The sequence below is a fragment of the Pseudonaja textilis genome, chromosome 6 (assembly GCF_049901715.1).
Source record: "Pseudonaja textilis isolate UNSWEBS1 chromosome 6, rPseTex1.2, whole genome shotgun sequence".
NCBI classification, from domain to species: domain Eukaryota; kingdom Metazoa; phylum Chordata; class Lepidosauria; order Squamata; family Elapidae; genus Pseudonaja; species Pseudonaja textilis.
In genome coordinates, this window is record NC_141995.1 from 5,105,993 (window position 1) to 5,125,196 (window position 19,204).

At 48.9% G+C, this 19,204-nt stretch overlaps 1 protein-coding gene across 2 annotated transcripts in view; it reads right to left on the reverse strand.

Moving 5' to 3' along the window:
• Nucleotides 1–19,204, reverse strand: part of PAIP2B (poly(A) binding protein interacting protein 2B) — a 40,906-nt gene that overhangs the window by 2,949 nt on the left and 18,753 nt on the right. For both annotated transcript variants that reach the window (XM_087935728.1, XM_087935727.1), the window contains exons 2-3: nt 8,286–8,449; nt 410–595 (exon numbers count right to left, since the gene is read on the reverse strand). In XM_087935728.1, the coding sequence (XP_087791854.1) occupies nt 410–595; nt 8,286–8,438 (339 nt within the window). In that variant the 5' untranslated portion in view covers nt 8,439–8,449. The remainder of the gene's footprint in view (nt 1–409; nt 596–8,285; nt 8,450–19,204) is intronic.

Consider the following 19,204-nt stretch of genomic DNA (forward strand, 5'->3'; position numbering starts at 1 on the left):
TACTTGGTTGGATTAGGAAACATTTCTGGAAAACAACCAAGCTGAGAGCACCAAGGGCCCCTTGTATAAATTTAATAATAAATGCATCTCTTTTCTTTTTACAACCCCTTAATCCATTTTTATTGGGGTGACTGGAGCTGAGCATTTACTGGCTGGATGCCCTTCCTGATGCCTATGCGGAGTTCGCAGCAAATGTTTTTTTTTTTCCTTCGCGTTCTGATAACGGAAACATCAGCCGCCGCCTAGGATTGAACTCTCAACCTCCCAAGGGGGGAGGCGAGCGTCTTCAACTCTAGCGGGTCACTCGAATAAATACAATAAAATAATAAATGAAAAGAGTTTTTTTAAAAAAACAACAACAACGCAGAAGTGCCGCTTATCTATCGGCTGCCCCGGCACCCGTCCTTACCAAAATGTCCTCCGTGATGTGGCTGTGGCTGTTCTCGCTGACCGAGAGCCCGTTCAGCTGTTGCTGGAGCTGCCCGATGCCTTGAGGCAGGTCGCGGGATGGAATGAACCAGTCCTTGTCTTCTTCGTCCAGCATCTCCTGGAAGCAACGGTCCAGGAAATCCTGCTCCTGAAGCTCCTCCTCCACCTGGCGGGGAAGCAGAGGCGGGAAAGAGGTTTGGCTACGGGAAGGGCTGGGGGGTGTCACATGCAGGCCAGTCTCCTCCTCTGGCCACCAGGCTAGCCAGCCTCAAGAAGCGCATCTCACCCTCGCAAGCGGGGGTCTCAACTTCTCTGCAAACAGATCCAATACAGGCAAGTCCTCGACTTGTGACCACGAGGGAGCCCAACATTTCTGTGGTTAAGCGAGACAGTGGTTAGGTGAGTTTTGCCCCATTTTCCCACCTTCCTTGCCGCTAAGTGAGTCGCTGCAGTTCGTACCAGTTATTAAGTGGGCTTCAACTGCCAGAATTCGCTATGCTATGCTTATGCTATGCTATGCTATATGCTATACGCCATACGCTATGCTATGCTATGCTATGCTATGCTGGAGAATTCTGGGAGTTGAAGTCCACAAGTCTTAAAGTTGCCAAGTTTGGGGACCTCTCTGGTCTTGCAACACTTGCATGCTTTTCCCAAGAAAACTCCAACATCTCATAGCTATGCAATGCTATGTTCTGCTAAGCTCTAAGCTCTACTCTGCCTTGCCGGCTGGAAAATTCTGGGAGTTGAAGTCCACAAGTCTTAAAGTTGCCAAGTTTGGAGGCCTCTGGTTTACGTGATCCCCTTGTGCGAACTTCCGACCAGCAGAGACAACGGGAAAGCCAGATTCACTTAACAACCATGGCAAGAAAGGTCATAAAATGGGGCAAAACTCACTTAAGAGCAGGAATTTTGGGCTCAATTGTGGTTGTAAGCGGAGGATTATCTATATACAATGTATGAAGAGCAGAAGTCTCCAAACTTGGCCACTTTTAAGACTTGTGGACTTGAACTCCCAGTATTCTCCAGCCAGCTATGTTATGCTATGCTATGCTAAGCTATGTTAAGCTATGCTATGCTATGCTATGCTGGCTGGAGAATTCTCGAAGTCCAGCGGTCTTAAAATTGCCAAGTTTGGGGAACCCTGATGTGAACCCTGGAAGACTGAGACCATCGTAAATACGGTGTGCTGTGACCTGTGAGGTCGCAAAGAGTCGGATCTTTCAACTTCAGCGACAGAACGACAAGAATAACAAAAGAAGGTTAAAACACCTTCAGTCACTCCCTTCTTTTCTGAATCCTATTACATTTTGGTTTTCCCAACTAACAGTCACGGAAGCCCGTTTTGATTGATTCTAGCGGCACTTTATGGGATTTTAAAACCCATCTGGCATTTTTTTCAAGTCCATCACCTCTTGTTGATGGTGGCACAGTGGAGGAAGAGCCAGTTAAGGGGTGCCCAGAGTCAGGGACATGGGGGATTGTAAGTGCCAAGTCAGTGACTTCACAGCAAATCTCCACCAAAATCTTGGGAAGGGGGAGACTCTTTGCTGGGCTGTCTGATTGAGAGAAACTTCCTTCTTTTCACCAGTTTCAGACAGAAATTAACGGAAAGAAGGACCGGGCATGACATGAAAGCAGCCTAACAGTATTTGAGAGGCTGCCCCAAAGAAGAGGGAGGAGTCCCACGGGACGCGGTGGTTCAAGGCCTACGACGCTGAGCTTGTCGATCAGAAAGGTCGGCAGTTCGGCGGTTCGAATCCCTAGCACCCCGTAACGGAGTGAGCTCCCGTGACTTGTCCCAGCTTCTTCCGACCTGGCAGTTCGAAAGCACGTAAAAAATGCAGGTAGAAAAAATAGGGGCCATTTTGGTGGGAAGGGAACAGCGTTCCGTGCGCCTTCGGCATTTAGTCATGCCGGCCACATGACCACGGAGACGTCTTCGGGCAGCGCTGGCTCTTCTTCGGCTTTGTAACGGAGATGAGCACCGCTCCCTAGAGCCGGGAACGATCGGCACGTAGGTGCGAGAGGAACCTTTACCTTTAACCAAAGAAGAGAGGGGTCAACCTATTCTCCAAAGCACCCGAGGGCAGGACAAGAAGCAACGGAAGGAAACTAACCAAGGAGAGAACCAACCCGGAATTAAGGAGGAATTTCCTAACTGTGAGGACAATTAACATGGCTGCTCCAACACTGGAGGTTTTTAAGAAGAGACTGGACAGCCAGTTGTCTGAAATGGCATAGGGTCTCCTGCTTGTTCGTGGGGTTGGACTAGAAGACCTCCAAGGTCCCTTCCAACTCTGTTCTTCTGTCCTAGACAAGAAATGACCAGATTCAGCCTTGTCTACTTGTGTTCTGAAATAGGAGGCTCTTGATGTGGCTGGGACTGTGTGACCGGTCCCTTCCAACTCTTTTATACTGTTACTCCACTCCAGAGCAGGGGAGCCAGCAGATCCTGGATTAAAAAAAAAAAAGGAGCAGGAAGATGAGGACTAGAACAGAGGCCAGAAAGCTGCCCAAAGACCGAAACTGTGAACAGGGGAAGCCATCCTCTGCCAGCCACTCATGGCACCCTCCAGCTAAACACAGTCTCTAAGTCTGGAGTCATCGACGCACCAAATACGAAAAGCTGGATTTAAGAAGCCTAGTTGCCGTCTCCCGAAGGGGCAGCACGCCCAGGCAAACCTATTTTGGCTCAGGGTGAAGGCTTGGCTACCACCTTGAATCGCACACCAGCCAAACCCATCTCAAGCGAGGGGAGGAGCGGAGGGCATTGCGTAAACTCAGCCATCCGGTTCTCCAGAAGTAGGCCAAGCCGGCCCTGCCCTGCCGGGAAACCCTGGATCCGAAATCTGGGAAATCCCTGCTCCTTCCCAAACTAACAGCAGCAGCAAAAAGAAAGAAAAAGAAAAGCCGAGAAGAGTCTCCAAGGTCAGATGTCCAGGGAAGAGCGAAGATCGTTTAAGCCAGGGCACCCCAACCATGGCAACTTTTAAGGCTGGTGGACTTCAACTCCCAGAATTCTCCAGCCAGCATGGGGACTATTTGGGGAGCGGCCTCAGGCCGAGTGCATCTCAAAAGAGGGCCAGGCTGGATTGCAGCTGGACTGAGCTATTCCATTACACCAGAGGTCTCCAAACTTGGCAACTTGAAGATTTTGTGGGCTTCAACTTCACAGCTGGCTGGAGAATTTTGGGAGTTGAAGCCCACAAGTCTTAAAAGTTGCCAAGTTTGGAGACCTCTGACCTATAGGAAGTCCAAAGCCAGCCTGTGAAATTCCGGGTGGCTGCGGGGAGGGAGGGGCCTACAGGACAGGTGTTCCACTTTCCCTGAATGCCAGCTGGAGAATTCTGGGAGTTGAAGTCCACAAGTCTTAAAAGTTGCCAAGGTTGGAGACCCCTGGCTGAAGCTCTGTTTTGACAGGGTCTGCTGGGACCGCATCCAAGAGCTGCAGCTGCCTCACTCAAGAGACAAAATCTTGGCCTCCTTTACAAAGTGGCTCCTCCGACGCTTAACCCAAAGGGCTTTTTTTCAAAAGGCAACTGGACTTTCTTAAGTTTCTTTCCTTGAAAACATTTCGCTTCTCATCCAAGAAACTTCTTCGGTTCCTTACCAGTCAGTCAGAACGGAAGGAGCTTCTTGCACGAGAAGCGAAACATTTTTTTAAAAAAGAGTTTTAGTTCATAATATAAATACGAAAGAAAATAGTCGGGGGAAAAGGGGAAGGGAGAAGTGTAGAAAAAAGGGGGAGAAAGAAAGAAAAGATGTTGACTTCCGACTCCCTTTGGTGCAGTAGAATAAGATTCTAACAACAAACCTCAACTTTTTACTTTCATGTGACAGTATAAACTAGCCATTTCTATAATAAACCAATCATCACCCTTTATTCAACAACCCCATAATCCCTTGCGGGGTGGAGCCTGGGAAACTGAACGGAGCTAGCAGAGTATTTGAATGGCCGGATGCCCTTCCTGTCGCCAATATGGAGTTTTGTTCAGCAGGTATATTCTCATCATGCCCAGAGAGAGAAAAATATGTCTCTCTACCTAGGATCGAACTCACAGCCTCCCGATTGTAAGGCGAGAGCCCTCTAGGCCAGGGGCGCCACTCCTATAACAACAAACCTATCTAATCGGTAACGCCCCGAACCAAACTTCCAACTTTCTCCCACCTCAAACACAAACTCCAGGAGTGGTTTCCAAGTGGAAACACAAACAATTGTGTGTGTGTGTGTGTGTCTGTTTTCCCCCCTTTAACCAAAGCAGACACTTTAGCCATCTCTGCTAATTCCATTCACTTTGGCCGCCCTTCTTCGCCCGTGGCGGGAATCAAAGCCTCCTTCCATTTTTTGCGCGTAGTCGTGTTGCCTATATCACATCAAAGATCCAGTTTCACCCCCACCCCACAAAAATCTTCTTCCATTAGTTTAGTTTATTGTCATTGCACCTCGCACCACGAAATCAAACACCATCTTCAGTGCACGTCATGACCACGAAAATAAACACAAACGCGCATCCTTCGCCCTCCACGCATTGAATTGAAAACCACCGATATTGCAATCATGTTGCCCTATACAGTAGAATTCAATACTGCCCTGGGATAGAAGCTGTTTTTCAGCCTATCTGCCCTTGTTTTTATTATCCTGAACCGTCTGCCAGATGGTAATAGTTCAAAACAAGAGTTCCCAGGTTGAGATGGATATTTGGGGATGTTTTGAACTTTCTTAAGGCAGCGGGAGCTGTAAAGCTCTTCCAAAGAGGGGAGAGGGCAACCCATGATCCTCTGGGCAATGACATTAAACCCTCTGGAGTGCTTTCCTATCTGCCCCTGTGCAATTGGCAAACCATCCAGAGGTGCAGTAAGTTAAGATACTCTGTACGGTGCAGCGGTAGAAGGTCACCAGCAGTTTTCCATGCAGTTGTGGTTTTAAACCCCAAAGAAAAGTTTCTGGTTTTATCGTTATATTCCCTCTGAGAACATTCTGCGTTAGGGTGTGAATCCTACTCCCAATATTCCTTGGCTGAGAATCTAAAAATGTTTTCAAGGATAAAAAGCCAGAGAGTCCAGTTGCCTTTTGGGAAAAAAAGAAAGAAAAAAAGGACTTTGGGGGGACTTTTTTTTTTGGCAGAGATCTCCACAGACTCCGAGTTGTTAAGTGTTGCAGCAGCAGTCCAGCTCAGACCTGGCCCTGAAGAGGGGCTGGCAAGATGCAGCGTTTGCCTTCAGCGTAAGCCTGCTACTTGTGAAAAGCCGAAGCGCAGCCAAAGCTGGTTTGACAACTCCTGTGGGGTTTTTTTTTTAAAAATTTTCCTTCCAGGCCGAGTTCAAGGCCCTGCCGCTTGCAAGTAAAGATTCCCCAAGCTTGCGTCCCACGGCCTTCCTGTAATTAGCAGGTCCGGCCCTCCCCCAGTTTCCCCATTCTGGGAGGGTGTCTTAGGATGCCACTCTTAAAAGCAGCTGCCCTTAAACCTCTTCTTGCAAGCTACCCTGGCAAAGACGGACAAGCTGTTCCTTGGCTCGTAGGTTTCAGGTTTCGCAAAACATTTGAATCCCCGGCCTTTCCCTCAGCGCTTCGACCGGGGCAGATTTCCTGTTTTTCAAACTTGGATACTGCACAACCTCCTGCAAGCGCATGGAAAGTGGGTTACTAAATTAATAGATGATGAGGTTGAGGGACTATTTGGGGAGCGGCCTCAGGCCCAGTGCATCTCAAAAGAGGCTGGATTGCAGCTGGACTGAGCTATTCCATTACACCAGAGGTCTCCAAACTTGGCAACTTTTAAGACTTTGTGGACTTCAACTTCATAGCTGGCTGGAGAATTCTGGGAGTTGAAGTCCACAAGTCTTAAAAGTTGCCAAGTTTGGAGACCTCTGACCTATAGGAAGTCCAAAGCCAGCCTTTGAAATTCCGGGTGGCTGCGGGGAGGGAGGGGCCTACAGGACAGGTGTTCCACTTTCCCTGAATGCCAGCTGGAGAATTCTGGGAGTTGAAGTCCACAAGTCTTAAAAGTTGCCAAGGTTGGAGACCCCTGGCTGAAGCTCTGTTTTGACAGGGTCTGCTGGGACCGCATCCAAGGGCTGCAGCTGCCTCACTCAAAGGCAAAATCTTGGCCTCCTTTACAAAGAGGCTCCCCAGAGGGCCTTTTTTTTTTTTTTTCCAAAAGGCAACTGGACTTTCTTAAGTTCTTTTCCTTGAAAACATTTCGCTTCTCGTCCAAGAAGCTTCTTCAGTTCCTTACCAGTCAGTTAGCTATGCTGGCTGGAGAATTGTGGGAGTTGGAAGTCCACAAGTCTTCAAGTTGCGAAGTTTGGGGACCCGTGCATCACGCATTTTTATTCCCCAGGGATAAAGTGTTGCTTCTCCTCCCTCCCAAATTCAGGGGTCCCCAAGCCTTGGCAACTTTAAAGACTTGTGGATTTCAACTCCCAGAATTATTCAGCCAGCCATGCTGGCTGGGGGAATTCTGGGAGTTGAAGTCCACAAGTCTTAAAGCTGCCATGTTTCACTGGCTGTTGTCGGAAGTCTAAAGCAACTTTTGAATTATCTACAAGGGGTCTGAAAAACATGCTGTCATGTCTAGGGGGTGACATGATAGCAGGGTTCCAATATTTTAGGGGCTGCCACAAAGAAGAGGGGTCCAGCCAATTTTCCAAAGCAGTTGAAGGCTGGACAAGAAGCAACAGGTGGAAAATAACTGAGGAGAGGACCAACCTTGACCTAAGGAGAAATTTCCTGACAGTGAGAATAATTATTCAGTGGAATGGCCTGTTTCCAGAAAGTATGAATGCTCCAAAACAGAAGGTTTTTAAGAGACTGGACAGCCATTTCTCTGGAATGGTATAGGGCCGTGATGGCGAACCTATGGCATGTGTGCCACAGGTAGCACGCACAGCCATGTGTGCGGGCACACGAGCCCCGGGCAAACTTACTTCACTGTGCGTGCGTGCGCCTCCCAGCTCATTTGGGGGCCTTTTTCGGCCTGCCAGAGGCTTGAGGGAAGCCTCTGCAGGATTTGCAGGCCAAAAAATAGGCCCGTTTTGTCACTTCCGGTATTTCTGGAAATACCGGAAGTGATGAAACGGGCCTGTTTTTCGCCTGCAAAGCCTATAGAGGCTTCCCTCAAGAGTCTGGCAGGCTGAAAAGGGCCTCAAACAGGCCGAAAATCAGCTGGGAGGTGCAGTGCAGGTAAGGGGGCAGCGCGGGGGAATCTGTCCCCCGCATGTGCAGAGGGTATGGGGGAGGGGGCGCGCACATTGCACAGGAGCCCTGAAAGGTTAGCTACCACTTGTATAAGGTTTCCTGCTGGAGCAGGGGGTTGGACTAGAAGACCTCCAAGGTCCCTTCCAACTCTTGTTATTCTGCATCTGCCCAGCCTCATAAGGCAGGGAAATGTAGCATTGGGGGAGGGGAGAAGGGAAATATATCCAAGAAGGTTCCAGCCAAGATCAGATTGCAAGTCTAGCCTTCCTGGCTCGCATTCTCGCTATAGAGGCTCCGGCCTGGAACGCGTTTGCTGGGCTCTGCGCTCATGGAAGGGCATCCAAATTGGCAGCTCCCTTCTTCCCTCACCACGAAGCCCAGAGGGCATCCTACCCACGTGGGGACAAGACCCAGAGGCCCACAGTTGTGAGACTGCACACCAGGTCATGAACCGTGTCACGGAACAAGAATTCTTCTGCTGTTGAAGGACTCAAGTTTATACCCTACAGCTTGTGACAGGTTATGGCCTCATCTCCTCCGCTTGTTTCCATTGCAACTGGCTCCGTCCAGGTGCTTTTCAAAGGGAGTAGAGGCTCAGATTTTTGGTGTGTGTGTGTGTGTGTGTGTGTGTGTGTGTGTTCCTTGGTGGCATCACCTGCCGGTTGAAGTCCTCCTCGTTCTCCATCCACATGTATTCCGCGAAGGGGTTGCTCTCTTTCTCATCGTGGCCGTTCACGACTTGGTCCTCCTTGGATTTCGCCGGGGGAGCCGCAGGGGGGGTTGTGTTGGCCACATTGGAACCATTCATCCTTAGAGAGTCTGTGGAAGACAAGGAGAGGTGAATTCGGGCTGGAGAAAAGAGGTGCCATCCAAACTCAAGAAACGAGTCTTCTTCGCCAGTCTACTGGCTACACGGCCGAAACAGCCTACAGCCAGCGGTGGGATTCAACATTTCTTTTACTACCGGTTCTGTGGGCATGACTTGGTGGGGAGGTGTGGCTTGGTGGGCATGGCTTGGTGGGCATGGCAGGGGAAGGATACTGCAAAATCTCCATTTCCAGCTCCCTTCTCCTGTGCTGGGCAACCAAAGAAGACCCAGCCGATCAGCTGGGACTCAATGGGAGGCAGAGAATAGATGGGGTTGGCGGGGCCAGTCAGAGGTGGGATTTGTCAGTTCTCCAAACTACTCAAAATTTCTGCTACTTGTTCTGCAGAACTGGTCAGAACTGCTTTGAATACCACTTCTGCCTACAGCTAATAGTCCTTGTCTTGTTACCAGAATTGAGATCAGTTTCTAACTGAAGGGGTTAGAACACATCGTGGGACAACATCTAGAATTCAACCCAGAAGTGTTTTTATTAGGAATTACAACAGAGGGCTATAGCAAAGGGTCGATTTCTTTAACGCCACACATCCTGACACCAGCAAGAATGGTTATACGCCCAGCAGCGGAAGAGCGAAAATAAACCTCTAGAAAGAGAGATAATAAAGAAAAGACTGGTTTGCGCAGAATCAGATGGGTTAGAACTAAAAAATAAATAAAGGGGAAACTGAGGACGACGATACGTGGAAAAGGTTTTACAGATGGCTGGAAGCGAGAGGTGGAAGTTGGAACAACAAAAAAAAGAGCTAGGATAAATAGACCCAAAATGTGATACTTATAGATGAAAAGGAGTATTGTGATCAAAATAATGGCAACAAAATTAGTAATGTATAAATAATACGTTTGTTATTTGTGTTTTTATTTTGGTATGTATGGTGGAGGAAATGCCAGGATGGTTGCACTGTGTTCAATATTCATATACAAAAATTATACGTGTGTGTGCGTGTGTGTATGTATGTATGTGTATATATATATATACATATACACACATATACATACATATATACATACATATATATATATATATATATATATGTTTTCTTAAGTTTCCTTAAGTTTTCGCGGGTACTTACATGTTGCTACAACTTTAAAAGCACAACTGCAATGACGTGGGAAAATACCGGAACAAAGCTGAATGCCATATATATATACATATACACACATACGTACACATACATACATACATACACTGTATAACACACACACACACACACACACACACACACACACACAGGATTTTATATATATAAATGAATTTCCATTTTTATTGGGGATTTTACCTGAAAATTATAGTAAAAAACATATTTAATTTGAATTGAATTCTTTGTCATTGTACGTATATACACAGTGTACAAACAACGAAATTCACAGAACACCCAGAGACCAGACTCAACATGCACACACACAAACCGAGGCTGAGGTCCTCTCTAGCAAACCTGGACAACTTCTCTTGCTACCCAAGGGAAGGCTAAAACCAGGGGTCTTCAAACTTGACAACTTTAAATTCACAAGGCTTGGAGACCCTTGTGATAGATGATGGATGGATGGATGGATGGGGAGACGACAGACAGGCAGATGACAGACCAGGGGTCTTCAAACTTGACAGCTTTAAGACTTGTGGACTTCAAACTCCCAGAATTTCTCCTCCAGTCCATGTTGGCTCAGGAATTCTGGGGGTTGAAGTCCACAAGTCTTAAAGCTGCCAAAGTTGGGAGACCCTTGCTCAAACAGATAAGGAACCTTACCATTCCCTGAAGCCCCATCAAACCAACCCTGTACAAAATCCCAATTTAATAAGATTTTTTTGGCGTGGAACAACATCCAAATGACACCCCCCCCCCCAAAAAAAAAGGCTCTCTGGAGGAATAATTCCGTATCACAAAGCCAACAGACCGAAAACTTTTTTCCTGGATACCTTCTGCAGAACACACACACACACACACACACACACACACACACACAGAGGAGGGGGCAAGAGGGGAGAGTTTTTTGGGGGAAGCCCAATATTCCTCATTAAGACAGGCCTTTAAGGCGGGAAGCGACACTCAAATCCAGGCTGGGCATTGTATTGTTCCCCCGCTGCCACCGCCCCCCCCCCAAAATAACACAATGGTGGGTGGCTTCCCAGGAAGCAGGGCCTCACGTGTGGAGTTGGCCATTTCTTCCCCGGAAGTATGCGCTTGTGCGGCTTTTGACTTGGAATACAGGAAGAAGGGAGGGAGGAAGAGGGGAAGAGAAGGGAGGGAGGAAAGGAAAGGAAGGGAGGGGAGAAAGAAAGAGAAGGGAGGGAGGGAGGAGAAGAGAGGGGAGGAAAGAAGGAGGGAGGAAGAGAAGGAGGAGGAAAAGAAGGAGGAGGAGGAAGGAGGGAGAGAAGGGAGGGAGGAAGAGAAGGAGAAGAAGGGAGGAAGAGGAGGGAGGAAGAAAGGAGGGAGGAAGAGAAGGAGGGAGGAAGAGAAGGAGGGAGGAAAAGAAAGGAGGAGGAAAGAAGGAGGGAGGAAAAGAAGGGAGGGAGGAAGAGAAGGGAGGGAGGAAGAGAAGGGAGGAGGAAGAGAAGGAGGAGGAAGAGAAGGAGGGAGGAAGGAAGGAGGGAGGAAGAGAAGGTCTCTCCGTGTCTGTTTGGGAGCAGCTGGAGGAAGGGAGAATAGCTGCCTTGTTTTTCAACCCTGGCCCCTTTAAGATTGGGGGGGGGGGAGACTTCAATTCCCAGAATCCCTGGGAGTTGAAGTCCCCCCCACCCCCAATCTTAAAGGCACACACACAAAAAAAAGAGATTCTAGTCCTTATAAACTCCAAATTGCTCAAGAGAGCCTTTGGGTCATAAAGCCTCTCACCAAAGTGATCAACTCGAGTTGTGAGTTCAGGCCGCACAAATGCCCCTCCCTCCTCCCTTTTCCCTACGCACCACTCGGTGCGATGAAAACACTGCGGCCGTCACAAATATGAGTCTGGATTTGGATCGATGATCATGGGGGACGCTTGCAAAGTCCGTAACTGTGAAACGCCGTCTTAAAAGTCCCTTCCCTCCCCCCCCAACGCTGCGTCGCTTGGAACGGTCACTAAATGAACGGCGGTAAGCCAAGGACTACTCGCATTGACTGGGAATGTGGCACTGTTCGAACCGCTCTCCATCTTTTACGATGACCTCCCGTCGGAAATGCCTCTGCCATTAAACATGAATCGAACACGGCTAGAATTATACAAAGCGATTGTTTTATTAGAGCTTCTTCCATTTCTACAATATTACATTAATAATGTCCCCTCTTCTAGTTCCTGTATTCCTGACATGAGGTGAGGCAGGGGAAGGCCTGAGGGGCGGGGGAGAGACAGACAGACAGAGATAGATAGATGTAGACAGACAGATAGATACATACATAGGCAGGCAGACAGAAGACAGGCATAGATAGAGAAGAGACAGAGATACAGAGATAGACGATAGAGCTAGACAGACATAGAGACAGACAGACAAAGAGATAAGAGAGACAGAGATAAATAGGATATAGACAGACACATAGAGAACAGAATACAATTCTTTATTGGCCAAGTGATATAGAGATAAGATATATAGACGAGAGAGACAGAGAGATAGAGAGAGGGAGGGAGACAGAGAGAGAGAAAGAGAGATAGAAAGAGAGAGGGGGAGGGAGGGAGGGAGAGAGAGACAGAGAGAGAGGGAGGGAGAGAGAGACAGAGAGAGAGGGAGACAGAGAGAGAGAGAAGAGAGAGAGAAAGAGAGAGGGGGGGAGGGAGGGAGAGAGAGACAGAGAGAGAGAGGAGAGAGAGAGAGACAGAGAGAGGGAGGGAGACAGAGAGAGAGAGAGAGGATAGAAAGAGAGAGAGGGAGGGAGGGAGGAGAGAGAGACAGAGAGAGAGGAGGGAGGGAGAGAGAGACAGAGAGAGGGAGGGAGACAGAGAGAGAGAAAGAGAGAGGGTGGGAGGGAGGGAGAGAGAGACAGAGAGAGAGGAGGGAGACAGAGAGAGAGAAAGAGAGGGGGAGGGAGGGAGAGAGAGACAGAGAGAGAGGGAGACAGAGAGAGAGAGAGGGGGAGAGGAGAGAGAGAAAGAGAGAGGGGGAGGGAGGGAGAGAGAGACAGAGAGAGGGAGGGAGACAGAGAGAGAGAAAGAGAGAGGGTGGGAGGGAGGGAGAGAGAGACAGAGAGAGGGAGGGATGGGAGACAGAGAGAGAGAGAAGAGAGAGAGAGGGGAGGGAGGGAGAGAGAGACAGAGAGAGAGGAGGGATGGAGAGAGGGAGAGAGGGAGAGAGACAGAGAGAAGAGAGAGGGAGGGAGAGGGGGAGGGAGGGAGACAGAGAGAAAGAGAGAGAGAGAAAGAGAGAGGGGGAGGGAGGGAGACAGAGAGAGAGGGGAGGGAGAGAGAGGGACAGGGAGAGAGAGGAGACAGACAGGCAGACCACAGACAGAAACCACGCCAGCCCCCGATGCCTCTTCCTCCGTGGAGCTCCACCCACGGTTGGACTCTGCAGCCATTTCTGGAACAGCCCACCATCGGCTTTCCCAGGCTTTTGCCAGGGCTGAGCCGCGAAAGCTGTGAGCTCTCCTGCCATATGGCCCATAAATCAGGCTCGTCTGGGAAAGGAGGGGGGGGGGGTTGCAGAGCAGGAACTGGCAGGAGAAAGGGAACCACGTCAGCTGGAGAGAGCATGGAAACCTCATGCGCTGATGGGCTTGGAGAGCAAGAGAAAGTCCCCAAGGGAGATGGGCTGGGCTGCAGCCAGGCAGAGGGAGGAGGAGGAGGAGGAGGAGGAGGAGGAGGAGGGGAGGAGGAGGAGGAGGAAAGGGCTCCGGTGGGGAGGGGGAGACCAGCCCCTTTGGAAAGCCTTGCAGCAGAGCTGAACCAAGAGGAAGAGACCACCAGGATAAGAGAACGGGGAGAGCTGGAAGGGACCTTGAGAGGTCTTCTGGTCCAATCCCTTGCTCCAGCAGGAGACCCTAGACCAGTGGCCCCCAACCTTTTTCGAACCAGGGACCGGTTTCACGATTATTTATTCTTCCACGGACCGGTACCTGAGTAACGTGAGACTCCACCGCCATCAGGACGGCTCTTCGTTCGAAGCCGCCCACCCCCCCCTCTTCGACGAAACTAAGGCGCGAGCACCCAAACGCCGCTTTCCAACTGAAAACCCAGAAGAGCCGTCGAAACAAGATGGCGGCGCCCAAGCTTTGAGGCCCAGTAAAAAATGATCCATGGACCGGTCCCGGTCCGGGGACCGGTGGTTGGGGACCCCTGCCCTAGACCATTTCAGACCCCAGAGGCGACCCAGTCTCTTCTTGAAAACCTCCCGAGCGTTCCCGACTTCTCTTCCACCGATTAAATGGTTCTGTCAGGAAATTCCTCCTTCGTTCCGGGTTGCTTCCTGCCCTGCATTCCGGGGCTTTGGATAATTAGGTGGACCTCCCCTTCTCTGGGGCAGCCCCTCCAATGCCAGAACACCGTGATCAGAGGCTGTCATCACGTGCACAAAAGCGCATGACTGGCAGAGACGCGGTGGCCTTAAGAAAACCACTTTCGGGGGTGGCCCAGCCACAGCCAGCTCCGCTAAGGATCTCTGGTGAGACCAGGAGGGTGGCAGCTGGCAAGGATCAACGGTGTGTGTGTGTGTGTGTGTGTGTGTTGGGGGGGCACATTTCCAAACAGCAGCCATCCATGGCCTTTCTGTGATGGTGGAAAGGAGGACAGCCAAGAAGCCCGCTGCTGACGGATAAATCTGGCATGACCTGATGGCGCAGAGACGTTCCTCTTTGGTGGAAACCAAGAAATGGACCTCAGTTGACACCTGGCCCTCCTCCCAAAAAATTGCCTTGGACTCCAGAACAGACGAGTTTAATAAATGCCCTTCTGGGCTGCAAGAAAGTGGAGCGTAACAATTCGATTTAGCCAGACCCTTCAGGGGTTCTTTTCATGGGCTTTGTTGACTAGATTTCCGAGCTATTGTTGTGGTTGGCGGCCTGCGGAGCTGGCAGCAGAGTCGGACCGTGGGAAGGAACGTAGGCCAGACCTGGAGCCTGGGGAGGACTCAGACGAGGGATCTGCGTCCGACACAGAGATGGGGCCAGGGCCACGTGGGAGTGATGCGCGGATTCCGGAGCCTCCAGAATCTGACAGCAGCGAAGCCGAGGAACAAGCGGAGCCTGTTCCCAGTGCGCGCTTGCGCAGAGCTGCCAGAAGGTAAGAACAGCTAAGACAAAGGGGGGGGGACTCGGGAGTAAGGCTTGGAGGTGATTGGCCCCTCCCATAAGAAATAAAGGGACAGGAGCCTTTGCAGGAAGCAACTTTGTTCGTTCTGGTCAGTTTAAAATCTGAAACTCCGTGTTGAGTTTGTGCTTCTCGTACAACTAATTGGCAATTTAGTCGTTGGCAGCGTTTCCAGGGAGATAAAGGTGGGTGCTTATCAGCCTTATCCCAAAAGACTGTGGCAGAACTTCTGTGGGACTATTCATAAACTGTTTGGGACTCATGACGGGCTGTGAATGCATATAATTCACAGCCGTTGAAATAAAAACAAGGTTTTGGGGAACAGCGTGTGATTGTTACTGTCTCAGGAAGCCTTGGTCAGAACAGGAATGACCTGGAAAACCAAAAAGGCCCACTAATGCATGCAAATAATGTTCTGATGATTATCAAAAATGCTGCCAGCTGTGACCAAATTGAAATACCTATGTTTTCCCCCCCCCCGCAAAATATTTAAAAATAAATTTGTTTTACGGTGAACTGTGATTTTTGACTCGTAACAGATTCTTCTTTCAACAGAAAGGATTTGACGTCGTGGCCCTTGGCCAAAAGACTTGTCCCACCTGGGACAGTTTTGACCACGGGAGTTTCAGGCACCTGTTTTAGCAGGCAAATCTTAAGAAACCGGAAGGAAGAGGCCTGGCCTTCAAAGCTTGCCCGGTGGCAAAAGTTGTGCAGCTGTGTTCGAACATCTGGAATAATGCCTTGGGTTTTCCTAGCCTCTCCAGGAAAGTTTCTATGGTTCATGTATTTACGGGACAGGTACAGAAGGGCGGGGTGGGGGTTGAAAAATGAATTCCATTTTTTACTTCTTCTTTCCTGTTCATTGGCAAGAGGCAGAGGCAATCCTCAGGTGTGGCAGATGGGGGGGCGGAGCCGGAGAAAGGATTTCTGCACCTGAGTTTTTGGGAGCACATTTTTTTTCAAGGACATATCATGGCAGACCGCCCCCCCAAAAAAAGACCCACCAATGTTATTTTGTTGGAGAGGAGGAGGAGTTGTAGGCCTGTCCTGCGATGCCACTCTCCAACCTAAACTGATCTGTACAGAGTGCTCTGCTTTACAACGGATTATTTAGTGACTGTCTGGAGTTACAACAGGCAGTGAAAAAAAGTTGACTTATGGCCGTTTTCCCACACTTATGGCCTCTGCATTCCCCCGTGCTCGCATGATCAAACTTTAGCCTCTTGGCAGCTGGCTTCTATGATGGTTGCAGTGTTGGTGTGTGTGTGTGTGTGTGTGTGTGTGTGTGTGTGTGTGTCTTTCTGCAACCTTCTGACCAGCAAAATCCAATTCATTTAACAACGAAAGTGCCGCTAAGGTAACAACAGCAACGATTTGCTTAACCACTGTAGCAGGAAAGGTCGTAAAATGAGTCCAAACTCACTTAGCAACAGAAATCTTGGACTCCCGTTGTGGTTGTACGTCGCAGACTGCCCGTGCCTCTAAATTCAGTTCAAGCTCTTGCTGGGCAGCATTCAAATCCAAAAGCACCCACCCCCCCACAGCTGTGCCCCCACCCCCACCCCCGACTGTCCGGGAGAGCTGGGGTGGCTTCCTGAACTGCCCAAGGGCTCTGCAGAATTGTGCAGAAACTGGGGAGGGGGCCAATGGTCTGCCTCACGAGGGAGGGGTGGGCTTGCTGGAGGGGGCTGCCACTTTACTTGCGAGTACTCTTTGAATTTTTTTAATTTTTAGATCATCGGTGTTCCAATTTTTGAGGGGCCGCCGGAAAGAAAAGGGCATCAAGACAAGAAGCCACAGATGGAAACGGATCCAGGAGAGAAGCAGCCTCGAGCTAAGGAGAAATTTCCTGACAGGGAGGACAATTAGCCTGTGGAACGGCTTGCCACCGGAAGTTGTGGGTGCTCCGTCCCTGGAGGCTTTTAAGAGGAGATTGGACAACCATTTGGCTGGGATGATAGCATAGGGTCTCCTGCTTGAGCAGGGGGCTGGACTAGAAGACCTTCAAGGTCCTTTCCAGCTCTGTTATTCTGTTACTCAGAATATAAAACACAAGGAAAATGAAGATAGTGGAGGAACTAAGGGAAGAAAAAAGAAGGGGTAGCAGGGGAAAAGGAACAGTAAAGTGTTGCCTTCTGTCTCCCTTTAGCACAGATGGTGATAATAACACTACAGCCTCAACCTTCTACTTTTACACTACACACATAAACATACACATAGATAGATAGATAGATAGATAGATAGATAGATAGATAGATAGATAGATAGATAGATAGATAATGGATGGAGAGAGAGATGATAGGCAGGCAGGATAGATAAACAGAGAGAGGATAGAGAGGGAGACAGGCAGGCAGGCAGGCATGGGTGGAGAAGGCAGGCAGGCAGATAGAGAGAGGATAGATAGGTAGATAGGTAGGTAGGATAGGTAGGTTAGATAGATAGACAGATAGATAGATAGATAGATAGATAGATAGATAGACAGACAGATGATAGATAGATAGATAGATAGATAGATAGATAGATAGATAGATAGATAGACAGACAGACAGACAGACAGACAGATAATGGATGGAGAGAGATGAGAGGCAGTCAGGATAGATAAACAGAGAGGATAGATAGGCAGGTAGGCAGGCAGGCAGGCAGGCAGACAGACAGACAGACAGATAGATAGATAGATAGATAGATAGATAGATAGATAGATAGATAGATAGATAGATAGATAGATAGATAGATAGATAGATAGATAGATAGATAGATAGATAGACAGATAATAGGCAGGCAGGATAGATAAACAGAGAGAGGATAGAGAGGTAGGCAGGTAGGCAGGCATGGATGGAGAAGGAAGGCAGGCAGATGGAGATAGATAGATAGATAGATAGATAGATAGATAGATAGATAGATAGATAGATAGATAGATAAGACAGACAAGACAGACAATGAATACAAAATACTTTGCTTGCAAGTACTGGAATAGATCAAGAACCAAGGCTTGGCCCAAAGAACCCATCAAGTGGGCTTTAAGAGAGACCCAACAATCATCCTTTAACCTGTTCACAGGTTACCTCCCCATAAAACCCCACTCTGAATTTCTGCCCTGGTTTGGGCCTTGGGGAAAACGCCCCATTTGCTTCTGAGATGAGCTGGGAGCCGAGGGCCTCTCCGTGCCTCCCAGGGAGAAAGGAAATTCCCAGCCTGGCCCTTCCCAGCAACAAGGGGACAGAGAAGCCGCCAGCCCTTCAAGCTCCCGGGTGAAAGAAGTATAAATCTGTCAAGAAAAGATCTGTAGCAGCCTGCAAATAACTTGAAACAGGTTCAAAGCCTCCAAGGCGCAGGAATGTGTTCGAGACTAGAAAGGCAAGTTAACTAGTGTGTTACTAGTCCTCCACCTAAGCCAAAGGATGGGGAGGAGAATATTTATGTCCCAAAGGTGCTTTTTCCAAAAGGCAACTGGACTTCCTTGGGTTTTTGTTCTTGTTGTCCCCATTCTGGGAGTTGAAGTCCTCCAGGCTTAAAGTTGTCAAGGTTGGAGACCTCTGCTCTAGAGGTAGTCCTCGACTTATGACACCAGTTGAGCCCCAGATTTCTGCTGAGTGAGACAGTGGTCAAGTGCATTTTCCCCCATTTTGTGACTTTCCTCGCCACGGTTGCTAAGTGAATCACTGCAGTGGATACGTTTAGTAACCTGTTCGTTAACTGAATCATGTGACCTCGGGGCCCAGCAGCAACGGTCATAAAATAGATCCATATCCAAGCGCCTGAATTTGGATCTCGTGCACAACACGAGATGCACAACAGTACACAACATCTCATAGACAAGATCCTGAAACCAAGGTTGAAAGGATTCAGCTTTGCTGTCGCTCCCAAACACATCCCCACATAAACCATCATATGCGGAGTTGAAACCAGCCTGACCAAAAACCAACCCAGATGACGCTAACAGAATCAGACTTGAAATCACCAACATCCTCTGCACCAGCAAACCACCCAAAAGCAACTTATCCAAAGAAGAACAAACTGCATGACTTAACCTGAAAGAAGACACCAGCATAATAATCCTACCAGCAGACAAGGGCAACGCGACAGTGGTTATGAACACATCTGACTACCAAACCAAGTTAACCAACCTACTCCAAAACCCCACATACAAACCCCTAAACACAGACCCCACCACCTACCTAGAAAAAACCACCAGATCCAAAATAAAAGCCTCCCCCATCAGCGAAGAAATCCAGCAAAGAATCATACCCAGAGAGAAATCATCCAGATGCCCTAAGCTTTATGGTCTCCCCAAGATACACAAAGAAGGAACCCCACTTGGACCAATAGTCAGCTCCATAGGCTCACCTCTACAAAACCTAGCCAAATTTCTCGCCAAACAACTACAACCCTATGCAGAATCCAACTCACACGTAAGAAACTCATTCCAGTTCATCGAGATCATAAAGAAACAAAACTTACAACCCAGTGACCTACTAGTGAGC